Source organism: Furipterus horrens, unplaced genomic scaffold (assembly GCF_987537825.1).
Source record: "Furipterus horrens unplaced genomic scaffold, mFurHor1.1.pri manual_scaffold_3, whole genome shotgun sequence".
In the NCBI taxonomy this organism is placed as follows: Eukaryota; Metazoa; Chordata; class Mammalia; order Chiroptera; family Furipteridae; genus Furipterus; species Furipterus horrens.
This window is the reverse complement of record NW_028327173.1, coordinates 182,076,709-182,091,196: the sequence shown is the minus strand read 5'-3', so window position 1 is coordinate 182,091,196 and position 14,488 is coordinate 182,076,709. Positions and strand designations below refer to the sequence as shown.

At 36.2% G+C, this 14,488-nt stretch overlaps 1 protein-coding gene across 3 annotated transcripts in view; it reads left to right on the top strand.

The window, feature by feature from the left end:
* PPP2R5E (protein phosphatase 2 regulatory subunit B'epsilon) overlaps positions 1 to 14,488 on the top strand; it is a 134,133-nt gene that overhangs the window by 96,820 nt on the left and 22,825 nt on the right. For all 3 annotated transcript variants that reach the window (XM_090270966.1, XM_090270965.1, XM_090270964.1), the window contains exon 5: positions 4,037 to 4,129. In XM_090270966.1, the coding sequence (XP_090127092.1) occupies positions 4,037 to 4,129 (93 nt within the window). The remainder of the gene's footprint in view (positions 1 to 4,036; positions 4,130 to 14,488) is intronic.

The following is a 14,488-nucleotide window of genomic DNA, read 5'->3' as shown; positions in this document are numbered from 1 at the left end:
GATATAGAGTCACAAATTATATTCAAAATAGGCTGATTTCATCTGTGTTTCAACCTTCCTTTATAGTAAAGACCAATTCAGTAGGTACACTGTTGCCCTCACTGTTATTGCTTCGTGAGTGTCTTTACACAGGCCCCTGACTTGTGTCAGGAAGCCTGTGTTCCCTCTGTACATTCTGAGTCCACAAATTAGTCACCTTTCCATTTTCACCGATAGATGGGTTTAGTACTGGCAAGAGCACTCATTGAACGTTTAAGAAACCTTTTCTGTTCATGATAGGTCATTCACGTCATAGTGATTCATCTCCAAATTCAACATTTTACTTTTTAATTGATCAAACAATCTGTTTTTTCTGTTAAAACATAGCACTTTCTTAGACCTTTTCACTTTTTCGTAACTCCAGCTTTAGCACTGTGCTTCTGCTTTTGGACCACACTTACAAAGAAGCAAGTGTTTAAAATGATAACCCAACCATCACATCTCAATACAGTTGTGTTACTTTTTGAGATGTGGTTGGGTGAATGGCAAGGCTCTTTGCACAACTAATTGACTGGTCCTGCACACCTCATCTTTGATTTAAGTTTGTGGTCTACACAACACCACTTATTATAATGAATCATGGATCTTTGGGGGTATTTAAAAATATTAATAGAAAAAAGAATATTAAATCCACAAATATTAGTTCAGCTATGTCAAGTAGTCTACTGTATGTGTTATTTGATCCTTTTTATGATCTGTATTTATATATTTTAACCTGGTATTCCATAGTTACCATGGTTATTCTTTGTGTATTTTCTGAAATGGGGTCTGAATATATTTCCAGTATAATACAATTTTATTGGACTCCCATTTACAAGTAAGGGATTGTTTTTAATACTTTTCACTTAAGACTGAAAAGCATTAAAATGTTCCTTAGAGTATTTTATGTGACCTTGAAAAGTAATTGATTTTCTCCAAGTTCCTAGTCTTCCCTTTTAGAAACTCAAGGGAGAGTTTTGATTCTGAGGTAAAAATCTGTCTTTTAAGTACAGAGAACATTTATGCTTATTAATAAGTATTCAGAAGTGTTTTCACCAAACTGTTTGAAACCATAACTGCTTTAAGGGACCAGAGAGGAGAGAGCACTTGGCCAGTCCCGCTGTGCTAGCCCATACGTCAGGTCTGGAAGATGAGAATCTCTGCACTTTGTGGGATACTGAACAAGGCTTACATTCTATTTGTAAAGCTAAGATTTGAAAGACTAGTGTATTGAAAAAAAGAACAATTCCTCTAGGATGTGTTGGGACTCAGGTGTTATTATGACTAGGAGAACAATATGTACAACTTGACAGTAGTTTTCAAATCAGTGGGGAAGGAGTTTTTCTGAATTCAGAGTTTCAAAGACAAAAACATAATTTTATAAAGAAGTAAAATTCTGATGTTAATCCCTAATCTAGGTGGTAAATTAGTGTCTGAAGTTAGAAGGTTACTATATGATATATTTGGGGTAGTGGTATCTGCAGACCCTGGATCTGAGACCTGATTTTCAGTGGCCTGCAATGTCAAAACTAGTTTTATAACAATACTGCATTATTTGCTCTTTTCACTGTGTTGACATTTGCACTACCAGTTGTAAAAGTGACAGTGGCTGAAATTGCTATTTCCTTAGTGCAAATCAAGACAGTTCTGTCAAATTTGCCTAGCAGTCTTATCTTATACTTCACTGCCATGTACTTACAATTTTTTAAAAAGGCATTTTCACTTAAAATGTCCTTGAAAAAGCAGCAGAAAGTTATTAATTTTATTAAATTTTGACCGTTGAATACACACTTTAAAAACATATTCTTCATAAAGAAATAGGAATATGCATACAGCACCTCTGCTGCTCACAGAAGTATAATGGTGTCTCTTGCTAAAGCACTTTTGTGATGGTTTTGAGCTGCAACTATATTTCAATGAAATATCATTTTTATCTGAAGGAATAGTTGACAAATTAGGGTTATTCTGGCTTGGGCATTTGGTGGATATTTTCTCTAAAATGCACACACAAAAAAACCCCGATTGTTACCACTAATAAAATCAGAGCACTCAAGCAAAATTTAGAATTAAAATTTGTATTCTTGATATTCTTCAACCAAGTAGATTGAATACAGAAGTAGATAAGACAGTTACAGTATTCTAACATGCCTTTAAAGAGATGTGCAAAAATAAAAAGTAGTTCCTTCCTTCTCAATAATATTTTTGGAAATTAAAGTTATTTTTACAAAAATATATGATTTATGTTAACATGTAATATATTTTATTGTTTTAAAATGAAATAATAAAATATATTTAAAATTTTCTGTAGTATATATACTATAATCATCTAAATGTTCTAAACATATATAATATAGTAATATATAAACAAAAGCTTTTGGGGGTCTTAAATCATTTTTAAATGTAAAGTGAGACTATAAAGTTTGAGAATGCTGTTTTAGGCAATAGTGACAGTGGTGATTGAGTTAGTCTGTGGAAAGGGCTTTGTATATATTCTCACATTTAATCTTAAGGATTATCATCCTCATTTTACAGTTGAAGAAAGAGTTTTAGAGAAATTAACTTACCTAGGGTTACACAGTTAGTAAGAGACAGAGCTATGCTTCCAAGCCAGTGTCTCTCTCTCAAAGTTCTGGTTTTAATATACTTTTGTGTCCTAGACCAGGATCTTGTGTGTACTTGAACGTAGATTTATTACGCAAAGAGCATAAGCAGGGATCCCCTGCTGTCCATCAGAACAGTTATTCAGGACTGACTCTAGCTGGTACTGCCCTTACTCTTTGCAGATGAGAATATTCTGCCATCATATGCTGCTTAGAGGAGTGTAATGTGCCATGAACTTTCTGAAAGGAAATTTGTCAATAACTGTTGAAAATTCTGAAATGTTTGAATATCTTTTGATCTAACAATTCCAGTTCTAGGAGTATCTCCTCATAAAATAATTGAGCAAGTGCACACTGCTGTATGTTATACAATATGATGTATATTGTGGGATAATGTGATAGAGAAGTAATTCAGAACTACTTAAATGTCCAAGCATAGGAAATTATATATAATGGACTACTACTTGTAGCTATTAAGAAAAATGGCTTAGATATTGTTAACATAAATTGTTCATAATATATTGTTTAGACCAGCAATTTTCAACCTTTTTTGTCTCATGGCACACATAAACTAATTACTAAAATTCTGCGGCATACCAAAAAATTACTTTTTGCCAATCTGACACACAAAAATAAGTATAATTTTGATTGATTTACAAAAAAAATTGTAATTTTTCCATCCTTTTTGCTCCACAGTTACTTTAAAAAAAATCAGGTGCCTATACTTGTATATAAGAATTTCTGGTGCCAAGAATTAACCAGTGAGACATAATCTTAACATGTGATGTGACCAATAAAATACAGCTCTATTATATGCCCTACATATTTATGGTTCAGGACAGGGGAGTCACATCATAAGGCCATTGTTGTGTTGGCTGTTGTCTTTTTTTTTTTCTTCTCTAATTTGACAATCTAAGAGAAAAGAAGTCAGTAAAAATTTTAGCACACTGGTTGAAAATTGCTGGTTTAGATGGTAAAAGTAGTTTACAAAACCACATAAAATATATTTATAGTACATTTATATTTACAGTTGTAGAACTATAGAGAAAAATTGGGAGGTTTATACATTAAAATCTTAATGTATCTCTGAGTGACAAGATTACAGGGGATTTTTATTTCGCTGTGTTTTTTAATTTTTGATTTAAAAAGTTAAAAAGCATAACAGCAATTGTGAGCCACAATGAAAGTCTAGCATAGCTAGTCAATTTATGTTAAAACCCAATTTTCTAAGACCTGTCATGTTTTCTTTTACAGTCTTTTTAAAATTAAAGTATAGTTGATATATAACGTTGTATTAGTTTCAGGTGTGTAATAGTGATTAAACATTTGAGACTTGTCAATTTTAATGTTATAGGCTTTTCATGGTTTTTGATACTATTCTCAGTGAATTATAATTTGAATTTCATTGTTTTTTACAGCTTGTATATGAATTTTTCATACGGTTTTTGGAGAGCCAAGAATTCCAACCCAGCATTGCCAAAAAATACATAGATCAGAAATTTGTATTACAGGTAAGCAAATTCTTGTGGTTGCATATGTTTGTTATTTAGTTGATAATACTTTACCTCATTTCTCTTGACGTTTGCAAAATCTTGCAATGGTAGTTATAATTTCCATTAATGCCCATTAAAAATAATAACTACCTCGTTAATTTATTGTGCTGGAAATTAATTACATTTTAAATAATAAGGAATGTTAATGCCTAAATCCCTGAAGTTTTTTCCCCTCAAATTTAATTATAAAGGAATTTTATATATAACTCTAGTTTGTGTGAATTTTTATGTAGCTTGAAAGTTACTATTTGCATCAGGATTCTTAAGGAATTATTGCATAGATCTGTTAAAACCGAGTTGGCATGGTCCAGAGTAACCTTTAAAAATAATTAAAGTCAGAGAACTAACTGGTGAGCTTTCACACCTAGGAAATAGCACAGCTCAACACTTCAAAAATTTCGCTGAAGGGTTAACTATCATCTTTCTGTTTTGAACTTATCAGAGTACAAGTTTTTCCTGATTTGTCATTTTACGTTTTATAACCATTGATCATATCTTCCTTTTCATCTGGGTCTTGGGTACTTCTGTGGCACTGAGGTTTTAGGTGACATCTCCTTTCTCTTGTTGACATTCACCTATAAAAATGGGTACTTGAGCCAACTGGTATATGGACTGTTGGAACTCCTTTCTGAGTGATACATGAGGCACCACATGTAGAAAAGAACAAATATCTGTTTCTGAGTGATCCAAGTGTCCCAGTGAAAACTTTAAATGTAAACCATTAATTTGGCAAGAATTGATCTCCCCTATGCCTTACCTGGATCAAATTTGATAGCTTTCATGATGACCTCATTGTCTCTCCCTAATAAAATGAATGCGTATAGGATTCTGGATATTAGATTGAGCCATAGCTGATATTTTGACTGTTTTTGACATTCAAAACACAGCAGTTTCATATGGTTCAGCCTAGTAGAATGCCAAAAGCAGGCTAGTTCCAAGGAGCTGAGGATCATAGAAACTCCTAAATATCCCCAGTAATGTGGTTGAGTGGAATTAAATCCTAATTCAGCTGTCAGCTAAGAGGTGGAAAGGAGCTCTGGTGCCTTGCCTGTGGGGCTTATTGACACCTATACACCCCTTTCCCTCTGGTTACATGGGCAGATCATTGAACTATTCTGCACATTTAGCATACATTGATACCACACTGGGGAATCACGTCTCACAACTCAACGTGAGACACTTTGGAAAATTGAGGTTTGGCATGTGCACAGAGAGGCAGGTAAATAGGTGGATACATGGATTACTGGGTGAATGGCTAAACTGATCCAGATTCTTATACTGAGGAGGCAAAAGGTATATCTGTTAAACTGAACGCAAGACGCAGCAGGTCTGTGTTTGTATTGGAAAGTCCTTGCATTTCTGTAGCACCTGTGTAGTTGTCAGAGCATTGGTACATGCATTATTTAATTTGATTTCCACGGCAGGCTAGAACAGACATGGCTAAGTTTTATGCCTATTTTATAGATGAGTGAACTGAGGTGTAGAAAGATCAAGTTTTCCCAAGCACATCCTCTATTCTGGTTTTCTACACATTATGCCTCCTTGTGATTCTGAACCTCACTAGAACTTGGAATGACTTCAAGTCAGGAGTAGCCCTTGCTTCTCAACACGAATGGTAAATTAAACTCTGAGAGGATCAGATAATGATTCTACAGTAAAGCCTGTGTTTAGTTGACATGGAAACAGTAAATCTACAATCATACTAGGAAGCCAGTGCTTTCTTTCCCTGAAAAGCCTACAGGGCCAGCTCATTGTGCTCTCTGCGTGGATGGGTACTGGCAGTAATACAGCTCATTAAGATTAGACCATCAAAGAAGCCCAGACTTGGAAAGGATGTTTTGGGTTGTCTCTTCTAGTTCTTTAACCAGTCTTCTTTGAAACCCTGATCAGGGGTGATCTCAGTTTACCCCTTTTTCAGTGAGGAGAGGCCATGTACACAGGCAGCCTGTTTCATTTTTGTTAGAAAAAATATATTTTTTTACTTTGATCCTTCCTATACCTTGTACCCTTTGGCTTTATTTCCCCAGACTAATCCCTCAGTACATCACTATGCCAGACATAAGCTTCCAGGTGTGAGGACACAGCTTTGGCATCTGCCCCTTGGCTCTTTTTCTCTAGAATAGCAGTGGCAGTTCAAATGCTTGCAGGCTCATTTATGGTAAGCCTGGTCTCCAGGTGTCATGCGAGAGGAGGTAGACTGACTCCCACTGAAGGGAGCTTTGGCTACCCTTTCTTCAGTTACGGCCAGACTTCTCTTGCCCCAAGAAAAACAGAAATCCAGATATTCATGGGAAATTTTCTGGTAGTTCAGATGTCCTGTTCAGAATGAACTAATCCCATCTGCTTCTAGATTCTAGCCTACCAGCTGTCAGTATGCATTTTCTGCTCGAGGCCGAGTCTGTAGTGCTGTCAACCCTGTCTCATTTGTCAGCTTTTGAAGTCTTCAGCATGTGTCCGTTTGTCTTCACAGGTGACATCTGTTTCCGAACATGCTGCCCCGAGTCTTGTCAGTCCAGCGCAGCTTAGAGCTGGGTTCTCCTCCTTTGGAGGCTAGGTTTCTTAAGGAGGAAGTCTCACTAGATCTTACTGTTCAATAACACTGCTAATTTATGTTAAGCTTGTGGTTTTAACTGACTTCTAATTTAGCTTTATGCATGTTGTTGTAAAGCCATGGTCTCTCTTGTTTTCTTGTCCATATTTTTTGTCTAGGTGTAGGATCTGACATATATTCTGTAGAATATAATTTTTCCTCAGCCTTTTGAAGTCTTCTGGATCTTGAATCTGTCATCCACCTTATTCACTGTGTCTTTCATCTTAATCACATCTGTGACCTTCTTAAATATGCTGGCTAAATGGCCTCATCAAAGTCATTGATTAAAAGTACTAAACAAACTAGGACAGAGCATAGGGGCCTGTGGCATGCCTTTAGCAACTTCCCTTTATTATAAAGCACAGATTCATTAATCAGCAGTCTTTAGATTGCATCCTTGCACCAGTTTTGGAATGTAATGTCATATCCTTCCTGCACTTTAGAATTCCGTTCATAAGGAGAGTGTAGATACTTTGTCACATGCTATGGTAAAGGCCAGAACTTTCTGTTTATAGCATTCCCCTTATCTATGAGCTTTGGAACTTCATCATAAAAAGAGGTGCCATTCATCTGCCACGGGGCATTAGTGAGCTTCTGGGGCTACTGCTCTGTATTGCTGAAGTTGCTGTAAGCACTTAAAACCATGGGGTTGATTGTCTGTCCCAAGTTTTGCCAGAGACAAAAAATGAAGTATAAATAGTGAAGTCCATCCATTTATACTTCATGTTTTCAGCCCCTGCCTCGTTTTTACAACTTTGGCTTTCTTTACATTCCCTATTCTAGATCTGTTTATGAACTTACCCTTTAGACCAAGGCTTATCCCAGTTCTTAAATCAGTCATGAAAGGGACAGCCAGGGTATTGGCAGGTTCAGTGGCACCACTGAGTAGTATATAATTATATGACAAACCAGTGTGTTAACGGTCATGCTAGGGATAAACCCTGGGTGCATGTTAGCTGCCATTTGCCGGAATACCCTATTCATTCATGTTGATAACCTACAGTTGGCCTCCTTTCTGCTTTCCTACTGCTGGTGACTTATCTGGCACTCCAGCACCTTCTAGGAGTAGGGCCTCAGTTCCCTGCCTGCTTCTTCTGAGGTCCCTTCCTGGGAGGTTGGTCCTCCTGACTTGGAACCTGCTGGAAATGGATGGGTCTTTAGGAGCTTGAGGCATTACTACTAGTGAGAGTCCACCCTGTGATGATATTTACGTTGTTCCTTTTCTTTGACCAGATTTCTTATTCTCTGTTGATTCTCAAAGATCTCAAAAAAAGTTTTGGTGATCTCAGCATATATCTCTGTTCTTAAATGTTAGACTTAATTTATTCTAGGCACAAGATTTAAACTTATTTTCTGTAGCGGCTAGCTTTTTCTTTACAACTTATTCTCTCATTCTCCTGTCAGTAAAGACAAGAGCAGAGTAAGAATTGAGCTATTTTTACACGATGTAATCAAAGAAAGTTTGGAAGCTCTGGATTTGAATCCTGACTCACTTATGTATTCTTAGGTATATTTTAGGAGCTGAGTGGTAAGAAAAAACTTCTTTTGAACCCAGGCTTTTCTACCTACTTGGAATGTGACTTTTAACAACTTTATTTTTTTAATGTTCAAGCTTCAGTTTCCTCATTCATGACATAGGGATAACAGGATAAATCAGTCATTATTAAGTACAATAGGGAAACACCCCCAAACTGACAGCTGTTAAAGCTTGATTCATTTGGCATGATGGATTCAAAGACTGGATCTCTACCTTAAATCTTAAACATGTACTGAAAACTTAGGTAGATTATTGAATATTCTGAGCCTCAGTGTTTTCTTCTGTAAAATGGCAATGATGTTACTTCTCTTACAAGTTACAGGTAGGCTTGTTATGATGATAAAATGATATGACTTGTAAAAATGTCTGCTGGTATCATGCATGGAGCATAGCAATTGCTTATTAAATATTAATTTCTCTTTTCACACTATCCTCATGTTATCAGCCCATAATAGTAGGATATTTTTTTATTCTGATATTTAAAAAAATTTTTAAATTTATTGATTTTAGAGAGAGAGAAACATTGATTTGTTACTCCACTCATTTATGCATTCATTAGTTGCTTCTTGTATATGCCCTGACCAGGGATTGAACCTGCAACTTTGGCGTATCAGATGATGCTTTAACCAACTGAGCTGATTCTAATATTTTTAAAATCTCTATCTTTTGAAACAAAATTTGGAAATTTATATGAAGCATAATACAATTTTTCAAAGAAAGCTTGAATAAATACAGAAATGTAACATTCCTAGATGAGAAAACTTTCCATCAGAGAGATATTTATAGAGTCTCCAAATAATTTATATATTTAGAGCACTTCTAATTGAATTTTCAGTATTTTTATTTGAAAATTTCAAAGGAAATTGTTGTCAAATAAAATAAATTTTTGAAAAAGAAAATTAATCATGTTACCTATTAAAACATACTATAAAGGTACATACATTTTAAACTGTGGTATGGGTAGAGGAGAACAAAATATAATAAGAGGCTTGGGTAGAAAAGCCCCTTCTTGGTATGCTATAAAACCCGTAAGAAAATGTATAAATAGATAGGTAGGTAGCTAGAAGGATAGATACACATATACATTAAATTGGCATAATCCTCTGAAGAGCAAATCTGATAGTATTCTATCAACTTAAATTTTGACTGAGCAAGTCCAGAAGAAATAGTCAGATATGTACACTAAGGTACATGTACAAGGATATTGAATACGTCATTGTTAGTAATTCTTAGAAAATTGGGAAGAATTTAAAAGTTTCTCAGAAGAGGTGTTGGTTGAATAAACTGGACATCTTATAGTGAAATAACCATAAGTTTGTAAAAAGAGTGAGATAGGGCTACCCTTGATCAGTTTTTAAGTGAAACATGCGTATTATGAAACTGTAATTTTTTGAGTCTGAGTCATATTTTAGAGAAAAGGCTTGTTTGTATATGCACTCAAAATTTTGAAAGGAGATATATGAAATTGTTAATTGTCTGATAGGATGTGATTATATGTAATGATCTTCACTTTCCAATTTTTATATTTCTATTTTTTGCATTAAAAATAATAAACATATGTTATAATCAGTAAGAATAGTAAAAATATTCAGTTATAAGTACATTCTTATTTTGTTGCCTTGCATTTTCATAAACCTCAGCTGATTTTGTGCATTAGTTTTTCTAAGACTATTTTTGTGAGACTGTGCCATTCTTTTACACTCAACATTTGTTATGTTTCCTTCCTTTCATCATTTGTATGTGTCCTTTTAAAATCTGAAGCTTGATGGAAAGCTTCCTGTGTTGCCTCAGGAGCCTTTTCAATACCTCCCATTTTTCTTCCTCATCAGGAAGCAGTATAGATTAGTGGCTAAGTGTATAAACTGGTTTGAATTCAGGCTCTGCCATTTTTTAGTGTGTGACCTTGGGCAAGTTATGTAACTCTGTGCCTCACCTACTCCGGGAAGTACATGCAAAATATCCACAGTATAATAGTATCGATCTTGAAAGGATGTTGTGGAGATTTAATAAGTGAATACATAAGCACATAGAACAATTCTCAACACATACTTAGTGTTCAGAAAATGTTATACTGTTGCTGTCACTACTGTTTTTATTGGGATCAGTTCTTGCTTTGAGACCCTTCTTTGAACATATTTTCTTGAATAGCCTCACTCCATGAAGTCATGGTTATAGTGTATCATGTCTTACCTAGCGTGTTATGGATTTTCAAAAATATGACTTTTACTATTCTAAAAATAAACCCCTTTGGATTCTATTTTGTTTAAAAATCTGTTGAGATTTTTAAAAGATGTTAAGTGTAGTTTCTCCTGTCCTTGGATTTTTATTAGTTCCAATTTGCTAACTGATTTCTTCCAATCAGTGTGGGCAAGTAAATGTTTATTAGTGCCAGGAGCATGCACTTTTTAATATGTGAGAACCAGGGATAGTGCATTCAGATGTTTACAGAGGACAGACAAGCGACACATAAAGGAGTAGTCTGAGTGTGACACCAAGGAGTGTGGAAACACTGATGACTTAGACAGCTTGGACCTGCTGCCATTCCTCCCCTCTTAAGTGCTGGCCAGTAGGTAATTGGGCCAAGTGTTGCTAGATCTAATTTTTTAAGATAAGCTGAAAATCCAGGTTCTTGTATGGGTCACACAAAACAGTCTGTGACTTGTACCTTTGAACACTTTGTTTTTTATTTAAGATTGACTGGCTTGCTTAAATTTCATTGTAATTTGTATTAAATGTAGATTTACATAAACTTTAACATTTCTTATGTACTTGATCTAAGTCTTGTCAGATTTATCCAAGCTAGTCAATTTATTACATAGTGCACCTGTGTCTGGGTAATGTTCATTTTAGACTTAGCTAACCTGGCAACTACCTTCAATAGCTGTAAGTGTGTAGGCTTGTCTAGTCCCAATAAAGGTAATTTTCATCTGGGTTAGAGTGGTTGGGAAAATGGTTTCTTTATTATCTCCCCGTTAGACCAAAATGAATTGCCAAACCTTGAGTTCTTTCTTCAGGTGGATTATTGTGGCAAGAGTGTAGCAGCATATTTCTAAAGACTGCTTTCAACCACTCTAAATCTGAAAAGCAATTGGTGGTTGCTAAGAGACATACTATTCAAGTACCCCCATAAACATATGTACTGCTAGAGAATGCTATTTAGTAATTTGTATATCACATTTGCAGTTATCTTAGCAGAAAAGTGCCTTGTTTATTATGCAAACTATGCAAATCACCCAGCCTGTTCTTAAAAGTGACCTTTTGTTGTGTTTTTAAAATCTCAAGACAAATTGGACATGACAGCTCATTAAAAAATGTTAAGTTCCAAACTGAAATAAATTCCATGAGGTCTTGAATCTCAACTCCAATACAAACAACTATTTTCCGAACAAGTTTCTTGAATATGTTAAAATGTTTACATTTCTCTCAGAATCTATAGCAAAAACTATGGAACTGGAGAATTTATTTCTCTTAGGAATTTTATCAGATAGCCATTACCAATTAGCAATAAACCACCTCATCCCATTCTGTCCCCCTGTAACTCAAATGCCTTACAAAGGGCTTTACTGCGTGTGCCCTGCAACCAGGGCAACCCCCTGGCTTAGAAGGGCCTGGCCCTTGGTTTAACACCTTGCTCTTGCTGGCTTGAAATTCGTGATAATTTTTGAACAAGAGACACTACGTTTTCATATAGCATTGAGACCTGCATATTCCGTGGCTGGTTAAGTATCCTGCATCCCCTAAGTGTGTCCTTATGTAGCGTAACAGCTCGCTCCTGAAATGCTGACCAAATCAGTTGTCTTAAAGATTTAAATCACAGGTTTTCCTGTATCAGATAAAATGTGTGCTTGAGGGAGAAGAGATGGACTCCTAGTTTGTGAGATGAATGCCTGAAATTAGGAAGAAAATAAAAGCATGTGACTTTGCCAACTTGTTCATATTTGTATGACTTATACCTTTGAAATTTTTATACTGAATTTCCATAGGGGTCTTAAACTCAGACTGTTAGATGCTTACAATGTACAGCACTTTGATCCCTTGTCCTCACAGCGCTTTCTCATTGGTTGGCTTATTTCATAGGGATTTTTGCCGATTCATTGGAGTCAGACTGCCATTGGCTCTTGGTTCTTGGTTCTGGGCTGTTGTCCCCATGTGCATTACATGTTTAAGGGGAAGGCATTAGGAAGAAAGGATTTTTCAAGTAGTAGAACAGAACAGCTAAGGTTAAAAACAAAGCCAGAAATACGGAGATCTGATTTTAGTTTTGATGAAAACATTTAGAATACTAATTTTATTGATGATCTACTTGAGGATTTCAGGTGTTCTTTAAAATCTTTCTTTACATGGAATAGGGCCAGGCTTATTTTTAAAATTTATTTATTTGTTTATTTATTTATTTTTAGAGAGAGAGGAAAGGAGAAAGAGAGGGAGAGAAACATCACTGTGTGGTTGCCTCTCACTCGTGCCCCCAACTGGGGACCTGACGTGCAATTTAGTTATGTGCCCTGACTGGGAATCGAACCAGCGACAATTGGTTCACAGGCCAACACTCAATCCACTGGGCCACACCAGCCAGGGTTTGTTGCTTCTTTATTGTAGCAGAGGCCATTTGGGCTTTTTTTGTCTCAAGTCTTTTGCTTTCAATTTTTAAAAATAGTTTTAAATAACAAAGTAATGTTGATTTAAAAAATTCAAATATATTTGTATGGTTGTAATGAAAAATGGCATGGCAATTCCCTGCCACATCCTTCCCCAGTCCAGAGTCCTACTCAAGTCTTCTAGCTGTTCTTCGTGTTTATCTCCCTATTTCTAAAATAACATCCTTAAACTTGGTTTTCTTGGTTTTTCATTTTAGATTTTATTTGTTCCTACTATAAACCATTATTTGTCTCCCTTTACCCTCCCTCTGCTACAGCTTCCCAACACAGTTATGCCACAAAATCTAGTTAAATCGAATTGTGATATTTGCATTAGTATGGTTGTGTACCTGTCGTTCACAGCTAAGGCACCGATTATGCTATAATTGCATTTCTTACAGGGCTTTTCCCCCCTTAAACCTCTGGAATTAATAGTGGCCTTATTTTTCACTTGATTGCTTTCCTCTGTATTGGTCACTAGTTCATCCATTAACTGAGAGCACCACTTAACTTCTCAGTATGGCCCACATACTGGTCTGTCAGTTTCAAGTTTTTTCTCATAGGCCTCCCTCCTGGAGTTCAGATCACCCTGCTTTAGGTGGCACTGGTTGTTTCTTCTAGGCTGTGTCCATAGAGGTTATCCTGGGACCTCCCTTTACTGCTCTTCTGGACTGTGTCTTCACTTGTTTAGTTTCTTCTCTTTCATTTTGGTGAAATATATATTCCTAGATGATTCCTAAAAGAGTATGAATGGCATATAAATTTAAAGGGGTTATGGACCCAATTCCTGTGTGTGTGTGTGTGCGCGTGTGTGTGTGTGTCTGGGTATGTATGTAGGGTGGGGCCACACTAACAAGCAATTCTCAGACACTGGCTGGGTATTGTATAATTCAACTCAATTCTGGCACTGTCTACCTGGAAATAGTGTCAGATTTCACAGGTTAAGAACTCAGTCCTACACAAGACTGCCTCCCACTTCCATCCCCTACCCCACCAATCACAGTTCACATACCAGCACAAGCTCAAGTTATCACCTGTGCTTCTCACTAACTGGCTATATAGATTGGAGGCTCCAGTGACTCCCTTCTTGGGTTTGATGGATTTGCTAGAGCAGCTCACAGAACTCAAAGAAACGTTTTACCTACTAGATTAATCGTTTATTATAAAAGGATATAATTCAGGAAGAGCCAGATGGAAGAGATGCATAGGGCTTGCCACTTTTCCTGGAATCTTCACATGTTCATCAACCCACTCTACAGACTCCTCCCCTGTCCCTTCCCTGATGGTCAGGTAGTGGCGCTGAACGTTCCAACCCTCTCATCACTTCGTTGTTTCTCCTGACAAGCTGCCCCCATCCTTAGGTGCCCTCCAGGAGCTAACCTCATTAACACATTCACCTTTATTGTTCTCATCACTTAGGAAATTCTAAGGGTTTTAGGAGCTATGTATCAGGAACAGTGGACAAAGACCAAATGTATATTCCATATTATAAATCACAATATCACAAAAATTTTTATGAGAACTGTTTCTCTGAAAACATTTTTATTCTACAAACA